At 42.2% G+C, this 22,745-nt stretch overlaps 1 protein-coding gene across 2 annotated transcripts in view; it reads left to right on the forward strand.

The window, feature by feature from the left end:
* CHD1L (chromodomain helicase DNA binding protein 1 like) overlaps positions 1-22,745 on the forward strand; it is a 51,159-nt gene that overhangs the window by 22,025 nt on the left and 6,389 nt on the right. For both annotated transcript variants that reach the window (XM_060028435.1, XM_060028445.1), the window contains 10 exons: positions 1,950-2,046; positions 4,183-4,256; positions 4,528-4,638; positions 7,655-7,769; positions 8,621-8,774; positions 12,220-12,385; positions 16,433-16,581; positions 17,406-17,569; positions 18,119-18,324; positions 19,365-19,463. In XM_060028435.1, the coding sequence (XP_059884418.1) occupies positions 1,950-2,046; positions 4,183-4,256; positions 4,528-4,638; positions 7,655-7,769; positions 8,621-8,774; positions 12,220-12,385; positions 16,433-16,581; positions 17,406-17,569; positions 18,119-18,324; positions 19,365-19,463 (1,335 nt within the window). The remainder of the gene's footprint in view (positions 1-1,949; positions 2,047-4,182; positions 4,257-4,527; positions 4,639-7,654; positions 7,770-8,620; positions 8,775-12,219; positions 12,386-16,432; positions 16,582-17,405; positions 17,570-18,118; positions 18,325-19,364; positions 19,464-22,745) is intronic.

Genomic DNA, 22,745 nt, shown 5'->3' on the forward strand with positions numbered 1-22,745 from the left:
AATTTTATTTTTATTTTAGATACAATGGGAAAACACAGGAGAATTTTAATCAGAGGAGTGACATTATCTGATTTACATTTTTTTATTGTTTTGAGCTACAGACACTTAAAAAAGAAACAACAGCAAAAACGAAACAAACAATCCAACCCCCAAAACAGCAGGTGCAGAAAGGATAACATATCCATCCCCCATCCCCTCCCACCATGAAGACCTCCTCCCTTTGCTGGGAGGAGAGTGACATGGTTATACTCAAGGGCAGAAATTGGAGAATGAGAGAATTCTGTACAAATAGGCCTTGTTAAACACAATTCTCATTCTCCTTAGCCTTTCCCACATAGTGTGGTTCCTTTTTCACACTTGCCTCTCTTTGTTCAGCACAATAGAAAAGTGTTTAAATTTTGCCACTTTTCTGGGTCTTTTCTTCATTTCCTTAGGAGAGCTCCCTGTGTCATGTAAAAACTTATGGGAAATAATGTGTATACTTCTGTGAATCTGTCTCGTGTCTGTCTTTTTTTAAAATTCAAGATCCAGTCATAGATCATGCATTGCATTTGTCTTTTTTTTTTTCGGTATGCGGGCCTCTCACTGTGTGGCCTCTCCCATTGCGGAGCACAGGCTTCGGACGTGTGGGCTCAGCGGCCATGGCTCACGGGCCCAGCCGCTCCGCGGCATGTGAGATCTTCCTGGACCGGGGCACAAACCCGTGTCCCCTGCATCGGCAGGCGGACTCTCAACCACTGTGCCACCAGGAAAGCCCTTTTTGTCATTTTTGAAAAATTTAATTCACTTATACTTTTGAAGAATCAGGGCAGGTTGTTTTGTGGGATGTCTCATAATCTAAATTTATCTGATCATTTCTTTCTTTTTTTAACATCTTTATCGGAGTATAATTGCTTTACAGTGTTGTGTTAGTTTCTGCTCTATAACAAAGTGAATCATTATCCGATCATTTCTTTATGATTGGATGTCCCTTGGTCTTGAACCCACTTGTTGAGCCTTTTATCACTACCATTCCTAGTTCACCAGTGGTCTCCGAGTGACTCAACCAATAGTTGTCAGTTCACATTTTAATTAACCTCTCAAAACCTTGACGTAATTGATTGCGTCTTGAGACACCTTTATCCTTTGGCTTCTGGGACAATACTTTCTCTCACTTTTCCACCTGCCTTACATCTGCTCCTTCTCAGCCTCCTTTGCTGCTTCCCTTTCATCTTATGGATGTCTGTAAATTTCCCTCTTAAGTGCTACTTTAGTTGCATTCTATACATTTTGGTATGTAGTGTTTTCATGTTCATTCAAAAAAAATTTTTTTTTAAAATTCACTCTGATTGGTAGCCTTTGGGACCATTCCAGACTTTTTGTGGCTCTGAGGGCTCTGTTACTGATAGGATCAGTGTGGAGGGTTTGCCAAGTCATCTTAAGGAAGTCTTTGCCAAGTAGCAGTATGAATTGTTTTAAAATGTCACAGAATCTTAATTAGGTGCATATCAGAGCTTTTTTTTTTTTTTTTTTTTTTTTTTAAGAGATGGTGCATTGGGAACATGTAGATTTTGAAGGAAGCCCTCCAGGTTATTCTACTATCCCCACCTTGAGAATGACTCATTTATACATCTAAGCCTATTTCTTGATTTGTTTTCTAGAGTGAGAGCCTGAAGATGTCGATTTTGGGTCTCTCTGGTCTTTAGCATCAGCCTCCTAAAGAGTGGGTTTCTTCCTTGGGTAAACATTTCTTAGGCATATTGGGTGTGCCAGGCTCTGTGATTGGTGTTAGGCAGTGCTGAGATCGTCATGTAAAAAATAATTATGAAATGCCTCAAAGAGATATGAGACTTGGGCCCTTTATCAGTTAGAAGGAGCTTGGCCTCTCTGTAGCCTCGGCTATCGGCTTTTCTGTTCAGTCTGCCCTGACTGGGGACACATTTACGGGGAGTGGGTTCTTTCTTTTCCAGGTGTGGAACCAGAGCCTTTTGAAATTGGAGGTCACCTGATCGAGGCCAGTGGGAAACTTCACCTTCTGGATAAGCTGCTGGCATTCCTGTATTCCAAGTAGGTGGTAGTTTCATATTTTCTGCTCTGAGCTGGTGACTGTTAAAACCAGAATAAGGAACAACTCACTGGTTTCTTGAGACTAATCCCAATTCTCCTTTTTTCAAGACCCTGATTCAGGTTCCATCTTCTCTGCAACTACAACCACCACCCCCCCACATTCCATTCCATCCCATCCCACACCATCCCCTCCATAATCATCCTTTCCTTTCCTGATTTCATACAGCACTTAGGATCCTAATCCAGTGCTTGGCAATGTGCTGCCTTAATCTGCTGTCTGGTTAATTGCTGTATATTAACCATCTCACTCCAGCTGTATTGTTTAGTTCCACAGGGACAGAGATAACATCAAGCATTTCTTGTTTCATTTCCTGCTGGTACCTTGCATTGAATTGGCACATGATAAGTACTTAGTAAATATTTACTTCTGTTAACTGTGGGGCTTGGTTTGAACCCAGGGAGAACTTGGGGACTTTCCCTGAGACATGAGTCGGGCATCGGATGACCGAGTCACTTCTGGAGCCTCTGCAGGTTCTGCTAAGTGTTCAGTGGCCTGGTGTCCAGCCTGTATCTGATCTTTCTGATCTCCAGAGGGACAGAGGAGTCTAGAAAAATCCTAGTTTCCCAAGGATTTCAAAGTTATCCCTTAGGGACAACTGACCCAAGTAGGCCTGAACCAACCTAAAACCTCAGATTTGGCAAAACTGTCCAGCATTAGGAATGTGCAAGTCAAATAACTGCACATCTTACTGTATTTTATTGGCTATGATGTATCTACTCTAAGTGTCTTAGTGTTGGGGAAGGACCTGTCAATATCTTCTCTCCAACCTTTTCCTTTCACAGGTGATGAAACAGGCCCAGAGAAGTTGTGTGGCTTGTCTGAGGCCACCACAGCTAGCAGATGACAGAGATGGGATTAGAACTGAGGTCCTCAATTTTAAGTTCTGTGCGATTTCTACCAATCTGGGGCTAGAGTCTTAAAGGGGTCGTTCATAATTGTTCATCTACACCCATTGCAAAATCAGATTAAATTAGTTTTCCTGATGAGCATGTTGTTTTGACAGTGCTGTCCTTCTTTGTTTACACAAACTTTTTTTCTTTTTCATTAGTTATCTACTTTATACATAGTATCCATAGTGTATGTATGTCAATCCCAATCTTCCAATTCATCCCACCCCTCCCTTTCCCCCCTTGGTGTCCATATGTTTGTTCTCTATGTCTGTGTCTCTATTTCTGCTTTGCCAATAAGATCCTCTATACCATTTTTCTAGATTCCACATATATTTGTTAATATACGATACTTGTTTTTCTCATTTTGACTTACTTCACTCTCTGTGATGGTCAAATAATGGCTGATAGCATGGGGCTCTAAGTTTGACTTTGTTTTTTGTTTGTTTGTTTTGGTCGTGCTGCGCAGCTTGTGGGATCTTAGCTCCTCAACCAGCAGTGAAAGCACAGAGTCCTAACCACTGGACCGCCAGGGAATTCCCTTGAATTTGTTCTTGACTTAATCCATTTTACCTCCTCCTTTCCTCTCTCCTCTCCCTACATAAATTTTCTCATGTATCACATGGGATATGAGATGCCACCTGCCCCTTGCTTCTCTAAAGTGATGTTTCTCAGAATTTTTAACCAATAACGCTCTACATTGAAAGGATAGTAACTTTCATCCCTAAGTAGAGAAGAGCTATAGATTGCCAACCACAAGCTCTTTAGGGTTATCAATTTTTGTTTTGTTTTTTGTACATTTGAATTTTGCATTTTTCTCTTCACAAATCTTTTTTATTTTGCTGTTAAAAGTGTATATTTCTTTCCATTTAGTATTTGACATCCTAGAAAGAGGTGTCTTGGTTATCCAGTCTTCCTACACCCTCTGGTGCATTGACACATGCTCCTGGGAATATCCCCACTCTAGTTTGACAACTGCTCTAAGGATACAGCTACATGTGCAGTTATATCCTTACATAAAGTATTTTGCATTACTGAAGAAGTCTCTGTAAATGATTATGACATTTATATTTCTGCTTCAGTATTTCATTTCTTTATAAACTTGCATTCTTTGGTAAGTGTCACCTGAGCGAAACCCACCTTAAATACTATCACAGTTGGCAGTTTTCCTTTTCTTTTTCTTGCCAGGGGCCATCGAGTTTTACTTTTCTCCCAGATGACCCAGATGTTGGATATTCTCCAAGACTACATGGATTATAGAGGTGACATCCCTTGACCACTACATTGCTCAAGACTTTTAGACTTTTAACAGTCCAGATAGGCCCCTGAAGAGTTACCTGGGGTGTGGGGCTGTTACAGAGGAAAGCAGCGTAAGAACATTATTCAGAACCAAAGGAAGATTGCTTACAGTAGGGGCATGCCTGTATATGAGAAGGGACAAATTAGCATTTGGTTTTGAGCTGACAGTGTTTAATTCCACAGAGAATACTTGGAAATGGTTAATGTTTCTCTGTTTTCCCCCTCTGTGTGAAGGCTACAGCTATGAGCGTGTGGATGGCTCCGTGAGAGGAGAAGAGAGACACCTGGCCATCAAGAACTTTGGACAGCAGCCCATCTTTATTTTTCTCCTGAGTACCAGGGCAGGTAGGCCGCATAGACACTGACCAAAGCAGACAAATAAGGGGTGACATGGTACCTTTACATCCTAACCATTAGTATGTTTTTCCTTAATTCTCTGAAAGGTGAGGTTATTACTGAGGAGTGTAAAAAAGGGGAAACTGAGGCAGATGACATCAGTTTATCTAGGTGCTGGACTTCTAGCATGGTGTTCTTTTCTATCCAACTGATCTAAGCTTTCATCTCATCAAGGAAGTAAGGCTAAAACCTGGGGTCATTGGAAAGTAATTCTAATCTGCTTTGACTATTGACCTGGGATCATCCTGAAAGATTTCTATGATTTTCTGCAAAATTTTAGTCACATTTGATAGAGACAGCTTACCTTCCCAGCCATGAAATGAGATAGCAACCTGTCTACTAGTTGTCCTTCCTACAAGTAGCTCTTGAATAGTGTTGTAAAAGCTTAATAAAAATCTAGTATTAAAAAATGTGAGGGCTTTCCTGGTGGCGCAGTGGTTGAGAGTCCGCCTGCCGATGCAGGGGACATGGGTTCGTGCCCCGGTCTGGGAAGATCCCACATGCCGCGGAGTGGCTGGGCCCGTGAGCCATGGCCGCTGAGCCTGCGCGTCCGGAGCCTGGGCTCCGTAACGGGAGAGGCCACAACAGTGAGAGGTCTGCGTCCTGCAAAAAAAAAAAAAAAAAAATGTGATAATGAAATTGCCAGCTTGTTAGAATTATTTATAACATTGCCTGTATAAACTTGTTAAAAATATTATACATGACATTTATAGTGTTTTACCAGTTACAGAATGTTTTCATTTCTTTAAATAATACGACATCAGCTCTTAGAGATGAAATTATTCTCATGTCATGGAACAAGCCAGACCTTAAGTTAGTTTTAAACTCATAGAATCTTAAGTTTCATTATTTTATTTTTTGTAGACCTAAATCTTGATGGAATAGATGCAGGAGCTCTGAAGGGATATGTGTCCTCTATAAATAAAGGGAGATCAATATCTTTATGAGAAGAGAGTTCAGGCTTACTTAGTAAGCATTTATTAAGCGCCTAGTACTATAGGGTATAAAAAAGAAGTGTTAGATATACTCCTTGACCACAAGGAGATTGTTCTGCCTGTGTACGTCTCACCTCTGTATTGTGAAGATCTGGTCAGATTCATTTGACCCCACTCACTTCCAAGATCATCGACTGCACCCTGAATCTCAGCCATTTGTTCCTGTCATTAGTTGTCTCAGGGGTAGACTTAGGAAAGACCGAAAGGATCAGGGCAAACATCATCACTGTTGGGAAAACAGCCCTATTTATGCTTTACTGATTTCATCATCTTCATATTCAGAGAGCAGCATTGTTTGAAACGTCTAAAATTAGGAAGAAAGAGATCTCTGCTTTTCAGCTAATCTCCTTGGAGTTCTCAGAATTAGTTGAAACACAGTGATCTTTTAGAAGCCAAAGCAGTTCTGGACATGAGTCTTTTCCAAACACTGTCCTGTTTGCTCTTGCTTTTTAGCTGTAGATTTGCATCATTATCATTTATTCAGCAGTTTCCCTCCAACTTTCAAATATTTCTGATTGAGTCATATCGCCACCAGGTGGCAGTGATAGCTCATGAATATGTCCCAAAGAAGTCTGGCTACAACTTATTTATAAAATATCACCCCTTCATGAAGAAGAGTTGAACTTAGGCAACATTAACGCAAGAAGAAGAAGAAAATTTTTAGGGAGCACACTTTAATGAAAGAAGTGCCTGGGAGGTATTATGGAATAGTGGGTAAAAATCATAGGCTCTGGAGCCAGACCATGTGGCGCTGAATCTGGTACTTTCTCTTTCCAGCTGTGCAACTTCCAGTAAATCCCTTAACCTCTCTGTGCTTCCATTTCAACATCTATAAAATGAGCATAATAACAGTAACTGCTCATAGGATTGTTGCGAGGATTAAAGGAGTTAATATATGTAAAGTGCTTATTAAAACAGTGCCTGGCAAGGAGTAAAGCACAGCACCTGGGTAGCCATCATTATTACTAAGTATAATTTAGCATCTCGCAGTAATCAGTCTTTATTATCTCTTTATTCCAACTTTAATTTTATATGAAGGGTTTAATTAGAATATTCCTGCCTGGCTTGTCTTGAGATCCAGCATAGAGACAGTAGCCTGTCTCAAAAGTTAGTCCTTAATTTTGGCTCTTGGAACAAGCCGTTTCAGGCTTGCTTGTTTCAGCAACGAGCTGTAACGACCCTGCAAAGAGGGAGTCAGTTTTGTACTTGTTTCCACATTAATCAAAGAGAAGGCTGTAATTTGCCTTCATGGTTCTCTTAATTAATTCCTGTAGTCCAAGGAGCCTCCCCAGCCCTTTTCTTACAGCGCTGAAGAAAGACCGGAAAGTTGTCCCAGGGAGTGTTCTTGTCCTTTGGTTGGTTTTGTTACCTTGTCTTTGATTAATGTGGAAACACATACAGAAGAGACTTAACTGAAGTTTTCTCCAGTCAGAGGGAGGTAGCTTCCCCGCTCCTCTTGGGAGTGTAATAAATGGCATCCCCTCTTCTCATTAACTTGTATCAGGGGTCTTACTGCCTAGTTGTACCTTGCAATGGATGTTAAGAGCTCTTCTCTTAATGTTGCCCACAGCAGACTTCACTCATACTTAAAACTGGTTCTGAAAGAGCATGTGGCCTTTTCTATAGACGATTCTAAACAAATTGCAATGAAGATTTTTAAACAGAAGAGATTTAAGATGGCTTCAGGGCATGAACTTAAGTACCCACTTTTGCTCCTTACCCCTGCTGCCCTCATTCTGTTACTTTCAGTCGTTAAACTTTCCCAAGTCAGGTGATAGGAGCCCAGGTAGGACTTTTAACCACTACAAGGCTCTGTCTGGAGTTGGGGATGGGGGTGTCAGTTTGAAGGATGATGCCAATTGTTTTGGCTGCTCTCAATTTATCAATCTGGCCACTGTAGCCTTGCGTCTTTATTGTCTGGTCCCTAGCCCATGTGCTGCTGATAACATTCTTTTTTGCATTGTTTTCAGGTGGAGTTGGCATGAACTTAACGGCAGCAGATACCGTTATTTTTGTTGACAGTGATTTCAATCCGCAGAATGACTTGCAAGCAGCTGCCAGGGCTCACCGAATTGGCCAGAACAAGTGAGAGATTTAAGCATAGCACGGTTCCACTTCCTTGGCTCCTGAGCAGTTCTGGGTTGGGGAGGAAGGTGAAGAGTGTGGGCCGGTGACAGTCCTAGACTGGAGGGCGAGAGACCGCTAGGTTTTAGCCCAGCTCTGTTGCTCACTCACGAGTAGAACTGGGATGGGCATGTTATTATTCCACACTTGCTTTGTTGAAAAGAGCAAAGTCGGGCTTCCCTGGTGGCGCAGTGGTTGAGAGTCCGCCTGCCGATGCAGGGGACACGGGTTCGTGCCCCGGTTCGGGAAGATCCCACATGCTGCGGAGCGGCTGGGCCCATGAGCCATGGCCGCTGAGTCTGCACGTCCGGAGCCTGTGCTCCGCAACGGGAGAGGCCACAACAGTGAGAGGCCCGCGTACTGCCAAAAAAAAAAAAAAAAAGCAAAGTCAAATTGTGAAAGGACTAGAAGGAAGCTTTAGAAGTTATTTATCTCATCCTTCCTGAGTTAAGGTCTAATTCAGTTAAAAAATGAAGTTACGGCTTTATGGAGCTAAGCTAAAAAGATAAGTCTTACCCTTTGGCCTGAGGATGATTTAGATCTCCCAAAAGTTTTCCTCCACCACAGATTAGGAACCCCAGTTATGGCCATCTCATCCCTCCCTTGACTTTTTTGGAAAGGTTCAGTGAGAATTAGAGGCCGGATCTGTCTAACAAATGCTCAGGTTCACATACAACCACTTCCCTTTAGTTGTACCCTGAACATGGCATTTTGGGTTTGTTTTCTTTTAGGCGTATTGACCTTGCATGCTTGTGCCCTTCTTTGCAGACCCTTCTATGTTAGCGCATTGCTTTCCTTTGACTTCTGTACAGGTCCGTTAAAGTCATTCGGCTGATTGGCCGAGACACTGTGGAAGAAATAGTCTGTAGGAAAGCAGCCTCCAAGCTGCAGCTCACCAACACCATCATAGAAGGGGGCCATTTTACTCTGGGAGCCCAGAAACCTTCTGCGCATGCTGACCTCCAGGTAAAACATATTCTTCACTTTAGAATGTGTCCTGGTTTTAGTCAGTGCTCCTGTGGATGAGAAAGTAAATGAATTAACCACCCACTCTCCCCAACCACACATTTGTTCTCTGGCCAAATTCCTACCGGCCATCGTATCTACTGCGTGCAAGCTGCTGTGGGAGCTAAAATGAATCTGATATATAAAGGCGGAAAAATACAGAACGAGGATGGGCTTTGGATCCCTCTGCTTGGATTCAAATCCAAGCCTTGCCACTTATTGGCTGAGTGGCTTTGAGCAGATCTCTTAACCTTTGTTTTTCTAAAAGTGAGGATACCACAAGTTACCTCGGGGCCTTGAGAATTAGATAAACAGCTCAGCATAATAAATAATGATTAATCTCATACCTCCATCTTAACCCCAGACCCTTTGATTAGCACTCTACATCACCTTCTTCATATTCAGAGGAAGGTGGACAAGATCAGGAATTCAAAATTATGCCATAGCAAAAATAGACGAAAGAACTAGAGTTAATTGCTTAAAGAAGGGGACGCAGGATAGGAAGCAAGTGCTGGCTTGGAAGACTTTAGAAAAAGCTGTCTTCTGGAAGAGGGCTTAGCGATATTCTGTAGCAGCCCTTGGGTTAAAACTGGAACCCATATTACGATATATCCCAGGTTCTCCCATTTTGACCCAGGGATGAGGGGCTGGAAGCGGAGAGACCAACTCCAAGGATACTGGAAAGATCCAGGTGTGAAGTGAGTAATAGACCTTTGACGGGCCGTAGCAGTGGGAGGGTCTGGAGTGAGCAACGTTACAAAAGAAGAAATGACAGGAGTCGGCTGCTTAGAGGTGGGAAGCTAGGGAGATGGAAAATTCAAAGATGTCTGTAAGGTCTTAAGCCTGGATGATGAGGATAGAAATTAGGAAGATAGAAGGTAGGCAGAGTTTTAGGAAGGGAAGGTAATCTACGCTTTAATCAACAGAGTTTGCAGTAAAAAATAAAATATAAACAAAACTATTATTAGAGGAAAACTCAGAGACAAAAATTTCATTTGCAAAAGTTTGTAAGAGAGTAGGCTTTAAAGGAACTAGTTTATCAAACAGAAAATATCAAGACAACAAGTATTTAGAGGAAAAAAAAAGTTAAACACTATTATAAGCAGAATTACCCAGTTTACAGTTAGTCTGGTTAAAGAAAACATTTTCTCACATGGCTATCATATCCACAAAGACCAGTGCATATCTTTACATCAGCTTTGCAAAAGACAGGGCTCACATTGGTTTTGTTAGTGAGTTGGTAACTTACAGGAAAGGCTCAAGGTTTCTTTTATTTTAGGTCTAGAACTAGAAAGTATCCCTGGGTTTTATGCATTTACTTGTTTGATTTTTGTTTATCTCAAGGTGCAAAGTGTGTTTTTTTTCTTTCTCTGTTCTTCCTTTGGTTCCCAATTGATGTGTGCACGCTTATCCATGCTGGTGGCAGGGCCGGCTGTACGTATTTTTTTCACATTATCCAAAAGGCAATTACAAATGTAAGATGAAAGCTTGAGAGAGAGGTAGGGACAGACTGCAGAGACTCTTAAATATAGTTCTTCATGCACGAGTTCTCCCATAGAACCTTGAGAGTGACAAGTTCAGCATTGGGTCTGGTGGTGGGAATAGATGGCGGAGCCTTGGAGTGCCCACATTCTGGGTGTGGGAGGAGGAGGGGTTGTCAGTGAGAAGTTGGAACTCTCTCCCAGTGCAGGAGGGGCTTGGGATTCAGTCGGGGTGTCCTTGTGATGCGGGCTGCTGGGCATGTCCATGTGATTGAGTAGACATGCCTCTGTGCTGTGGGCCAAATACTAGTGGGAACATAGACCCCTGGCTATTTGAGAGGGGCTCTGTCGGAATCTTGCCCAGCTTGGAAGGTGGTTGTCAGAAGGTTACGTTCTGGCTCTAATGTCTGATTTCTCTCTTCCCTGCCAAGACTCTGCAAGTTATCTCTTTGGTTGCCAAAAGCAAAGGTAACAACCCAATGCCCTTGTCTCAGAAGAAAGCAGAGTTTGTTTGTAAAATAAAAAGAATCCAATAGTAAAAGATGTAACTGTTGTTTAGTAAATTTAAGAAGTATAGGATCCTGAAGTCCTCAAGGAAGGAAGGTTTGTTATCCTGCAGGAGGAACGTAATAGAAACAGAGAGAGGCAGATGCAGATGTAGTGAACATTTATTGAACGCTTACTGTGTGCTAAGTATCATATGAAGTGCTTCTCTCCGATTGTTTCCGTGAATATGAATAACGAGAATGCGGTAGGCACTCTCTTTATTCCTATTTTGAATAATTTGCCCTAGGACACTCATTTATTAGGACGCCAATCCAAGTACTCTCTAACTTCCAAGCACATGCCGTTAATTACTGTAATATATTGCTTCTCTAAAAACACAGGTAGTCCCTTGGTGACTGAGACACCTCACAAGTGAAGGCATAAATGTAAGGTAGACTGAAGGGAGTATCCCAGGACAGACCAGTCGTTTTCATAAATAATTGGCTTTCTTCTGTTTTTGGTCCAGTCGCCTTGTTATATATGTCCAGGTTAAAGATCAGTGTATCCAGGTTTGTTTGATGCTTAGGTGAGCTGTCTAAATTTTTTTCAAGCTGATACAGAATACATTAAGATTTCCAAGTTACTCACAAAATACACCCTCTGGAGATAACTGACCCAGTCTAAAGAGGCAAGATGCAAATGAGCCAAGATGTGAATGCGGCTTGGTTCGGGGTCTCAGAGTGATCACTTAGGGAAGTACAGAGTTGGAAGTAGGAAGCTAAAGCCAGGAAAGATGATCTGAACGTTTTAGGTGGTTCCTGCAGCCCTAGGGATAGGCTGAGGGTACACTAGAGAGAAGGAAAGAGAAGCAGGGTAGTGCAATGCTAGAGGAATGTCCAGCAGCATTAGAATTGAGAAAGGGCTTTCAGGTCTAGTGGTTGGGAGTTGTTACTGGTCTTTGTGAAGGCGGTTTCCATAGAGCACTGCGGCAGGAACAAAATTGCCAAAGGAAAGAAGTCACTTAGGAAGTACCCCATGTAGCCCTCTCGTTCCAAGAAGTTTGGCAGTGGAAGGGATGGGAGAGTAGCTAATGGGGTCTGTGACTTCTCATGTGGCTGCTGGGCTTGCCTGTGAAAAAGACTCCATGAGAAGTGCTAAGATAATGCAGGAAATGGCTGTTATTCAAAAAAAAGAAAAATTGGAGGCTCAGATTTTTTGTTTATTGAGAATTGTTAAAGTCAGCATCTCTGACTATCATTTATCACTCTCTGCTTACCCATCATCCAACTACAAAACAGCCCCATTGTCATGGGGAGAGAAAGAAGGCTGAGCATCAGAGGAGGAGTGTGCCTGGTGTCGTTAAGCGACTTTGCAAATCACTGATGTCCAATGTTTGTCTTCATGAGGGCCAACTGGACTTTTTGTTTTCTTCATTCAAGTTGAGTGAGATACTCAAATTCGGTTTGGATAAACTGCTGTCCTCTGAGGGGAGCACCATGGATGAAATAGACCTGGAGTCTATCCTGGGAGAAACAAAAGATGGCCAGTGGATCTCTGGTGCCCTGCCGACAGCAGAAGAAAGAAGCAGAGAACAAGAGGAAGGAAGTAAGTGGGGGGTGAGAGCAGAGCCAGTGGTGCGGCCACCCCAGGCTAGAACATGAGTGAGATGGGTCCCCAGGGAAAGTCCTGGATACTGCTCCTAGGACGTCCTTTTCCTGTCCAGCCCTAGTCTCATCCTGGGCACACTGTTTAAGACTTAACATGGTTCAAGAACTCTTCCTAGGCTGATTGGAAATTGTCTGGCTGTACCCTTGTATCTGAACTTTGAACCAAATTGATGATGCTAATGCTTATGGTAGTATCAATCTCAAGGATTTTAATTTGTGTTTTTTCCTCCCTTGATTGCAAGCATCTTCTCCTTTGTTTATTAGTAAATCCTTCTGTCCTTAGTATGATGCTGCACGTAGTGATCCCTTTTCTGAATAGTAGAATGAGTTATTTTTTAAATTATAGTTAATACCAGTTAAGCATTAAGTGTGAACTTACGTGCCTTATACGTATGTTTTCATTTCACCGCTCTGTGAAGTGAGGTACCGTTAACTTTAATTTTTTTAGTGAAGCAATATATATGATCATGAGATGATCTTGTCTTTTTCTTTCTGATTTGGGTCAACATTTGTCTTTTGTCCATTTCTATTTCTATAGTATTTTAATTTCTTATTTGAAATTTTTTTTTCACATAGTAGCTTTGTAAGGATGTTCCTTGTTGTCTTAGGGTTATTTTGAAATGACTTTATTTTCCCATACCAGTGGCAACAGAGATTCAGTGCAGACTGGGGTGAGAGGTCTGATAGTCTTACTAGGCTTCTTAATTCAAGAGTACCTTGTTCCATTCATACAGAGAAGGGCAGTTTCTTTACCTGACGCTGCTTCCTTTTATTGGGTGGAGAGTGGGCTGGCATGACTTCCGGTTTTATGATTCTCTTTTGTTTCTGTACGACCCTGAATTTCCATCACTTGCTTCCTTCTTTCCCTTTGCCACCAAACTGTCAAAGCACGTCTTCCCCTTCTAAGTTGTCTCTTTCCCCCAGAAGCAGTGCCTTCCCAAATTGTAAGCTGCAACTACTTTCTAGTTCCTTCCTTTCAATTCCTTAGTAACCGCTGCTCTGATCTGCCAGGTCTCAGACCTTTCTTCATTATTTTCCCATTTGGGGTGTGTCCTTCTCGTGTGGGATAAATTTGATCTGTGTCTGACGTTGCTAGAACCCCGCTGCCTCTTTTCTGTGCGGTGTCTGCCTGACTCTACTCCAGCGTGGGCTTGGGAGCCAACTCAGCTGGTTTGAGATGTTCATTTCTCTACCTACCTGCAAATTGAAGTTCGTAGTACTCTCTGCCTCCTAGTTTTGTAGTAGGTGTGGGTTCAGGGTGGTTTTGGTATCATTGTTGTTCTGTATGGTTTTTATAGGATGTTTGGGGAGATTGGAACGTCAGCAGCTGGCATGATTCTACAAGACAGTGCTCGTTGACTTTCCTCATAGTTTAGCTTTTAAATTTTTTAATACTAGCATCCCATTTTTATTCTTCAAGGACTCTTTCTTATTCTCTGCTTGTTGTTTTAAATGTATCTTGTTCTCATTCCAGGGATATAACATCCTCTCTGAAGACATTTATTATAGCTTTTAAAAAGTATTCCAGGGAGAATATCTATTGTATCTTTTAACAAAGTATTCTTCTACTCGCTGTGTTGTCTCTCTTTTCTCCAATTGCTTCTCCTTCTTTTTAAAAAATTTGTCTTGTCCTTGTTGGTAGTTTTCCTGAAATACCTGGTGTGCTCTGGCTGGCTGTTCACGTGTGCTGGTGAAATGCCAAAACTGATGGGCAGCTCCGGCCTGAGCAGGTATCTGGGCCCCCGGGGCTTATTCCAGCATCACTGGTAGGTGAGCTGTCTTTCACACTGAAGGGGACCTTCCCAGATGTCTGTATTCGAAGTCTTTTCTCTGGGCAACCCTGTTTCTCCAGAGACGAATCCTTTAATATCCTTCTTGGATGAGGTGGGTAAGGGTCGGAATAACCTGTTTGCTCAGATTGAGGAGACAACGTGAGTAAAGGGGTTCAGGGCACTCCTGTATTTGGTGTGCAGATTTTCTCTCAGTTCCCCCACCCCTCAGTTCCTCGTCCATGGTAAGTTCTAAGCTTTTGGGGGATTGAAAGGGTCTGTGTTCTTATAATCATCTCCTGACTAGGCACCTGTGTTTTGCTTCCATTGTTCTTTTCACTCTGTTATCATCCCTCCAGCCACTTCTATTTTCTAAAGAGTTATTGACCTTTTCATCCACTGTCGTCTCATATATCTTTTTAAAATCCCTTTACTGCCATGTAGTTATTTTAGGTGGGAGAAGAAATAGATGTATGTGGTCCTGTTTTTAAGTTGCATTTTGATTACATTAAGTACTGAAGCTTGCACCCATTTCTGCACTCATCTAGATTAATTTCAGCCTATTTTCCTAACGTTTAATAGAACAAAATAAAATTTCACTGTTTTCCAGAAAGATAATTACAATTTTTTTGGCAGTTGGACTGAGAATTTTTTTTTTTTTTCAGGCAGTCCAGCTGCCAGAAAAGATTTCCCAGTTGTATTAAAATTTTGAATTTTGTCTTTGATCAGTGAGTATAGAGTTCACTCTGTGGTAGGTGATTCCATTGGCAGGCTATAGATAAGTGTCTAAGCCTGTGGTCTCTAAACTGCTCTGGGCTGCAGACTGAAGACAGATAGCATGGTTAAAAGAATACAAATAAGTATGAAAGACTAGTAATTATAGCATCCCCTATCAAAATTAAATAGAAAACAGGGTGGCTTTATCTTGAATGCCGGGCTGTTATTTTTAAAATCACATTCGTAAGTTGAGAATTGCATGAAGATACATTTGTTGATATTTTACACTTCTCGACTCTTTATTTTTTTTTCCACTTGTTGCTAGAGCACCTCCTTGAAAGCCCCCCTGCTGATTTAATTAGCAAATGCCAATTAGAATTACAGCTGGTTGGATTTGGGTACAAGTGTGAAGCAGTTGATCTCTTGAGAATGAAAATGTTTTGCTTTCGAACTCTCTGGGAAAAGCATACCTACAGCTGATTTTATAATGCTGTGAAGATACATTTTTGGTAACGTGCTATTAAATATGTTTCACTTTAGAATCATTGTCTCACCTCTCTCTGGTTGCTAGTCTTGGCTTGTTATGACTTCTCTTTATCATGTGATTCATGATCTTGGCACATCACCCAACCTCGTTGAGCCTTTGTGTCCTCATCTGTAAAACGGTGCTATTAGTCCCTGCTTTACTCTTTTACACAGTTGCAAAACACATAGCATAAAATGCTGTTCAAGTTTACACTGTCACCATTATTGTTGTTACTGTAATTGTTATTTGCTGGCCTGTTACCTTTCCATCCTTCTATAGAGAACAGTAATGTACTGAAAAGAGCACATTGGCCTTAGAGTCAGGAAATCCTGCCTTCTTCACTTATTAGCAATGAGAACTGGGGAGTCTCCTGATCACTGTCTGAGCCTCCGTTTTCCCTTTCTTAAGTGGGGTTAGTTATATCAGAACTGTGGTGAGGCTCACGAAGATGCTTCATGAGATCTGCAAAGAATATTGTAAATCTAAGGGATTGTTTTTGTGCTTCTTTATTTCCTCCTAAATTTCCTACTTGTTCCTTTTAATATTACAGCAAAGGGAGCAAAAAGTTGAGTGTTAAAAGCGTGTTTGGAATTTAAAAATATGCTCTTGGTTACCTTTATTAGATAATCTTAATGTCAGTGAGATTTATGCTGGGGAGTTGTGTGGAATGAACGAGAGATGAGTGTTCCGGAACTCAGCAGGGTGGAGGCATCCAGCAGAGACTCACAGACCATCTAGAGATGGACCAAAGGCCATGCTCTCTCCTTTGAAAAGTAAATACACGAGATCCCCATGTGGATCCCAAACCCATCAGCATTAGTGAGACCAGAAATCCAGTACCTTCATCACAAGCTAGTCTTAGCCCATTTAGAATACAGGCTGCTCTTTTGTTCACCCTGGTTATGCTTTGACTAGAATCAATGTAGTTTTCTTTAGTATCTAACATTTTTCTCTTTGTGTTTTATGTTTTTAGAAAACCACATGTACTTATTTGAAGGTAAAGATTATTCTAAGGAGCCTAGTAAAGAAGACAGAAAGTCGTTTGAGCACCTGGTGAATCTTCAGAAAACCCTTTTGGAGAAGACTAGTCAAGAGGGCCGGTTACTCCGAAAGAAAGGCAGTGTAAGAACTATTAATTTGTGTAAGGATAAATTCTCTCAAACGTTCATCCTAAGAGAACAAAAAATAATGCTGGGAGTGATTGGTTAAGAAATAAGTGTGTAAGTGTTTGTTGAAATACAAGTATCATTGACTGTACCCTAGTATAAAAACTATGTAAGAAGTTGGCATAAAAATAATAACGAGGAGCGTATATTTTACCGTTTAATGCAGGTGATAGCAGCCTTGTCTGTCTAAGCCACCCCTGAAGGGATCACTGTATTACACCAAAATACCATACCCTGCTGCTGACAATCATGACCCTGTGTCATTAAGAGAGGATGGCAATCATAAGTGTTGTATGTAATGTCCACAGTATTTGGCACTTAATCTGGGCTCATTAAATGCTAGTTGTCATTAAGATAATCATGATGTTGAAATATTCTGTTTAAGGCAGAATGATATAATACATTGAGGAAGATTTCCATTAAACATGGTTAAACCTAAAATAGCATCCTGCAGGGTATGCCTTCCATTTTTTTAAAAAGTTATTTTCTGAAGTACCTTATTCCTAATGAAGTTAATCAAAATGATGTATTGCTGTACTAACCATGGCAGTGCTTTGGTTGAGTTTAGAGCACAGTATCCTGGTTGCCATGCCTACAAGATGTCTTAATTGAAGTGTCTTGCTACCACTTCCCACCACCCAAGGTGACGTGGAGATGCAATGTCTTGTGAAATATTAAGCACGTTGCTTCTGTTCAGAGTGTGTTTTAGGGATGAATGAAACTCGTGAAGGAACAGGTAGCCCCCAACTTTCCTGGTTATGGAGCTTGTTCTTCCTACAGGTTCTCATCCCAGGCCTTGTGGAGGGGTCTACCAAAAGGAAGCGGATTCTGAGCCCAGAAGAGCTGGAGGACAGGAGGAAGAAAAGACAAGAAGCAGCAGCCAAGAGAAAGAAACTATTAGAGGAGGAGAAGAGGAGAAAGGAAGAAGCAGAACATAAGAAAAAGTATGTATGTGTTATTCGATTGCATTATTAATAAAGCTGAGGGTCCCAGTTGGTAAAGGAGTCACTATTGAGTAGTGAGTCCACAGTTGAACATCACTTTACAATTGCAGAAAATGTCTGTAAAGCTGGTAGTTCCTGCTGGTACTAGAATACATTTTTAAAGATTAAACTTTAACCTTAACAGTTAGTCTACTTAAGAGAACAGTCCTGAGTGCCTAAGGCAGAGAAGATGCATTCAGTTGAAGCTAGAAAATTTTAGGGTTTTATTTCAGCTGCCTAAGGAGAGTTGTTTACTTGAACATTCCCTTTTAGTCACATGTTCTTAAAAACAGTGACATCCGGTGGCTGCTCATGTTTGAAGTGTAGTCAGGAGGCAGTTAGGCTAATCAGTAAGGCTTCTTGTTTATTTACAAATAGGCAGAAAACAGGGTGAGTTTCTAATTGCATCTCCACTTGGCACTTACTGTTTGTGAATAGCAGTACAAGATGTGCTCCAAGGGAAACTGCGATAAGCCCAGTTAATTTCCTTTCCTCTCTGGCCTGTTGAAGGATGGCCTGGTGGGAGTCCAACGATTACCAGTCCTTCTGCCTGCCTTCCGACGAGAGCGAACCAGAGGACCTGGAGGACTGGGAAGATGAACGCTCTGCCCAACTGGATTATGAGGACCCGGACTCGACCTCCATCAAGTATGTAAGCGGTGATGTCACCCACCCACAGGCTGGGGCGGAGGATGCTGTCATCGTGCACTGCGTAGGTAGGAGAAATGGTGGGGCCTGAGTCTTTATGGTACCACGGTCTGGGGAAGATGAGGCAGAACCCTGATTTAGGGGTGATTAATGGGCCCAGTGTAGTCTTGTGTGGTCAAAAAGAGTGAATTTTAGAACCAGGAGACTGGGATTTGACTCTTGTCCCTCTTGTTTATCCGGTTGAGCAGCCCAGCCTCTCTGGGCCCCAACTTCCTTATCTGTATAATGGTATAAGATCTGCCCTGTTCTCTGCACAAGGTTTTTAAGAGAGTACAAGGAGGTAACATCTGTAAGACAAACGAATCCTTTCCAAACTCCAAGCATGTTCTTCCCTCATGACCTTTGTACTTTTTACTGGAGCCCTCTTTCCCCACTTCGCCACATCAAGCATTGTTCAAATGCTGCATCTCAGAGAGGGTCTCTCTTGATTGCCCAGACCCCATCCTCACCCCTCTATTCTTCTCTAGCCACTTTCTTACCTTATTTTACTTGATGATACATCACCACCTGACGTATTGCCTATGTATTTGCTTATTTGTTTCATTGAACTAGAAAATAGCTTCATGGGAGTAGGGATTTCTTTTTGTCCACTGCTGTAACCCTAGTGCCTAAAACAGTTCTTGATATGTAATACTAACAAATATTTATAGTATGATTGAATGAATGAATGACTGTAAATACCAGGTACTAACTAGCTGTGTTAGCACCAGCTTGAGTAAGTCATTTAACCTTTCCATTTTCTTACCTGTAAAATGGGAGTTGTGTGCTGTTGTATTACATCTGCTCTGCATCTTTCCTCAGCCATCTCCCAGGAGTTACAGAAGTACCGCAGAGATTCTGCTCTTTCAGAACACTAATTTTTTTGATGCTTTTCTGTTATGATGGCCAAGTATATTCCAGAAAACCTAAACATATTTGAGAAGTCCAGTGTATAATATGTTCAGGAGATTAGTTTCTTCTACAGGTCTCTTCGGCGTACCTTTGTTTTTTTAAATTGTGGACTGGATTTTGCCTCCTATAGAAGAAAATTTTCTCTTTCTTCTATCAGATGACTCTGGCCGCTGGGGCAGAGGTGGTTTATTCACAGCTCTGGAAAAAAGATCTGCTGAGCCAAGAAAAATATATGAGCTGGCTGGGAGAATGAAAGGTAAGAAGCAAAGCAGAAAGAAGGGGTAGGGATGGGAGAAGAGGGGAGAGGACGCTTAGGACAAGTATTAGGTGCGTTAAAAAGCACTAGATGAGGAGCGGGACGAGCCAGTTGGAGCCGCATTCTGTCATCAGTCAGCTGGTTGATATGCGACTTTGAGGCAATCCCTTCCCCTCCCTGTGTCTGTTTTCTCATTTGTAATTTGTGAATAATACTTATTCCACCCACCGCATGGGACTATAATGAGGATAATGAATGAATGTGCAAGTACTTTGATAAATGTCAATCCCTGCAAGCATGTTAAAAGTGTTGGCTTGAAGATCATTTCATTGTTTACCCAATTGCCTCCATCTTCTTGAGGGAATATCTCCTGAAAGTGTCAGAGTCCTGTGGGAGAGAACTGAGACATACCACTGAAGTGCTAACAAGACCTGGGTGCTGAAGGGAAGGAGGTTGTATTATGAAGTAACACTCCCTGGAGGCAGAAGTAGAGCTGTGCGGGGCAGGGGAACTTGGAAGCTGAACACTATTCCCCCTTGGCATAGGGAGGGGCCAGGGCACCTCCTGTTATGTGTAGAGATCACAAAGTGGCAAGAGGAGTAAAGTGATTATTGTGATTAGCCTCTCAAATTCCATAGGAAATAAAGGATCTTGTCCAGTGGAGGAGGGCTCTTCACATTTCTTAGAGATTGTTTTTTTCCTGATTCTTCTGCTCACTTCTCCAGGGTAGAAGGGGATGTAAGGACTTAGAGTGAATCCTCTTTCTACTAAAACAGATTACATATTACAGGGCTTAATATGTGTGAAATAATTAACCCAGATCTAGATATTGATTGGGCAGCTGGAAAAGGAGAGAATTCAGGAGGAGGTCGGAGTTAGAGATGCCGGCTGAGAAGTTCCCATTTGAGTGAGGAGTGGGAGGGCAGAGAATAGAGCATGGAAAACACCTCCATTTAGGAGCAGAGGCAAGAAGGGGAGAAAGAAGGAATTGTCAGAAAAATAAGAGAACCTTGAGAATGGAGTGTTTTGAGGTACAAGGGAAGAGAGATGTCAAGAAGTGGTCTGTAGTGTCAGACACTGACGTGAGGATGAGCATTGGGAAAAGGCCATTGGATTTGCCCCAAGGGCAGTCACATGACCTTGGAGCACTTGGAGAGAGTGTGAAAAGTAAAACCTGGTTGCACAGAGTTAAGGCGTAAGTGGTCAGTAAGGAAACAGAGATGGGGGTGTGCACTGTTTTCTGAAGAAGGACTGAAATAAGGTGGAGCAGGGTAGATAAAAAGTGGGCTTGAGTTATCGGGAGGGCTTCATGGAAAGTGGTGAACGTTCTCTTAGGCCTGGAAGGGTAGGTTGGGTTGAATTTAAATAGGTGGAGAGAAAGGGCAGGAGAGTCCATAACCATGTCTCATTCTTTTTGGTATCCCTGTAACTCCACCGTTCCCAGTATGGGATATTGAATGATCCCTGCAGCTACACAGTGAATGTTTTTGGGGAATGTTGTGTAGGTCAGACAGGCTGGAATAGAGGGTTTAGGCTGAGGAATAGAGGAGAGTTAGATTTTAAAGAAGAGAGATTTGGGCCACATTATAGAAGACTGTACATGACTTGTCCAGGGAGATGCCATTCTAGGCAGTACCTTATCCAATGGCTAGTGGCTAGATATGGGAGATTTGAGTAGAAGAATGGCATAGCAGAGCAAATATTTTAGAATGACCTGAACAATTGGGGTATGCAGGATGGATTGAGAGGACAAAAGGTTCAAACTGGAGTAGGCCAAAAAAAAAAAAAAAAAAAAAAATTGGAGTATGCAAAGCCATAGAATTAAATTAGCTCGTTTCTCTAGAGAATTTGATTTGATTTGGGTGAGGTAGGAAAATATTCAAATACAAATATGTAAGTATGGTAGAATACAATATTTGAATAGTTTAAGACAAACGTAAGACTCTTCTGAAGGAATTTTACGTTCATAGTGCCCCACCTCCTCCCAGCTTGGATGCCTCTGGGTTTTGCATTCACTCTCCAATGCCTACAGGAGTACTTTGTAGGCAGCGTTTGAGAGGCACTGAATTAGATCATAAAAATTCAGGCGTGAAGGGGGTGACATGGTTGCATAAGACATTCCTTCTTTAATCTCCCTTTTTAACCAATGGTTTAGACATCTAAACATGAACAAAGGTGCTTTGGTGGGTCTTTTGGGAGACCCAAGAGAAGACTCACCCACCACTGCAACTGGTAAGAGACAGACACACCTCCGTATAGGCAAGGAACCAGTGGAGCCAGCAAAACTGCCTAGACCCCTCCCACTGCTGTAGGGCAAAAATCAGGTGAGTGCTGCCCTGGGCAGGTACCCACACACAGAACTTGCAGAAGTCCAGCCTTCCTGAAGGGAGACTCTGGCACACCATTGGAGAAAAAGAAAAATATGACTTTGCTTGCAGCCAAGGTGGTAAGAGACTTTCCCAGCATCAACCCTGCCCCCAAGGAAACACTTCGAGGGGCTGATTTTTCTGGCAGAGGCACCCAGCTACCCTCGCCAGGTGCAACACAGCTGGAAAAACCTGTTTCTCTCTGCCAGCGTCTGGAGTACTAAGGTGGGGAGCTCCACGACTGTGGGAAGGAAGGATATTGGGAAAGAGGCAGATAAGAATTTCAAATGGTGTCAAAGACATGTGCTCAGGAAGTAGGAAGTTCACTCAAGGACCCCTGGGGGTGCCACCCTGGGGGGTCTCCCTACCAGGTGTGTGGGCACTCCCAATGCACCAAGTGTTAAGCCCACACCTCCCCCCAACTCTGCTGCTGGCTCCCTGTGCTTGCTCCGCAGGGTGTCCATGAGAGCGAGCTCTGCTAGACCAGGAGCCCACTCAAAACAGGTCCTGTTGATGGGCAGGGAAGAAACCACAAACTTGGTTTCCACCTTCTGGGGAAAAAAGGTGTGCAGCCAACCTGGTGAATTGTAAGAATCAGAGAAGACACAAAAGCTTAAAAATTTGGCCACAAGACAGAGCAAGAAGAGTGGAGCACAAACACATAGGAAAAACTGAGATAATATCAAAACCATAGAACATAATACCCCATCTGCTGACGGTAATGAGCACAGAGTTTAGGACGTATCCGCTACTTCAGATTCAAAAGCACCAGCATGTACCAGGAATATGAAAAATCAAGGAAATATGGCATCACAAAAAGAAAATGACAGTTCTCTAGCAACCGTGCTCAAAGGCACAGAATATTATGATCTGACTGACAAAGAATTCAGAATAGCAGTTACAAAGAAACTCAATG

The sequence above is a fragment of the Delphinus delphis genome, chromosome 1, assembly GCF_949987515.2.
Source record: "Delphinus delphis chromosome 1, mDelDel1.2, whole genome shotgun sequence".
Lineage (NCBI taxonomy): Eukaryota > Metazoa > Chordata > Mammalia > Artiodactyla > Delphinidae > Delphinus > Delphinus delphis.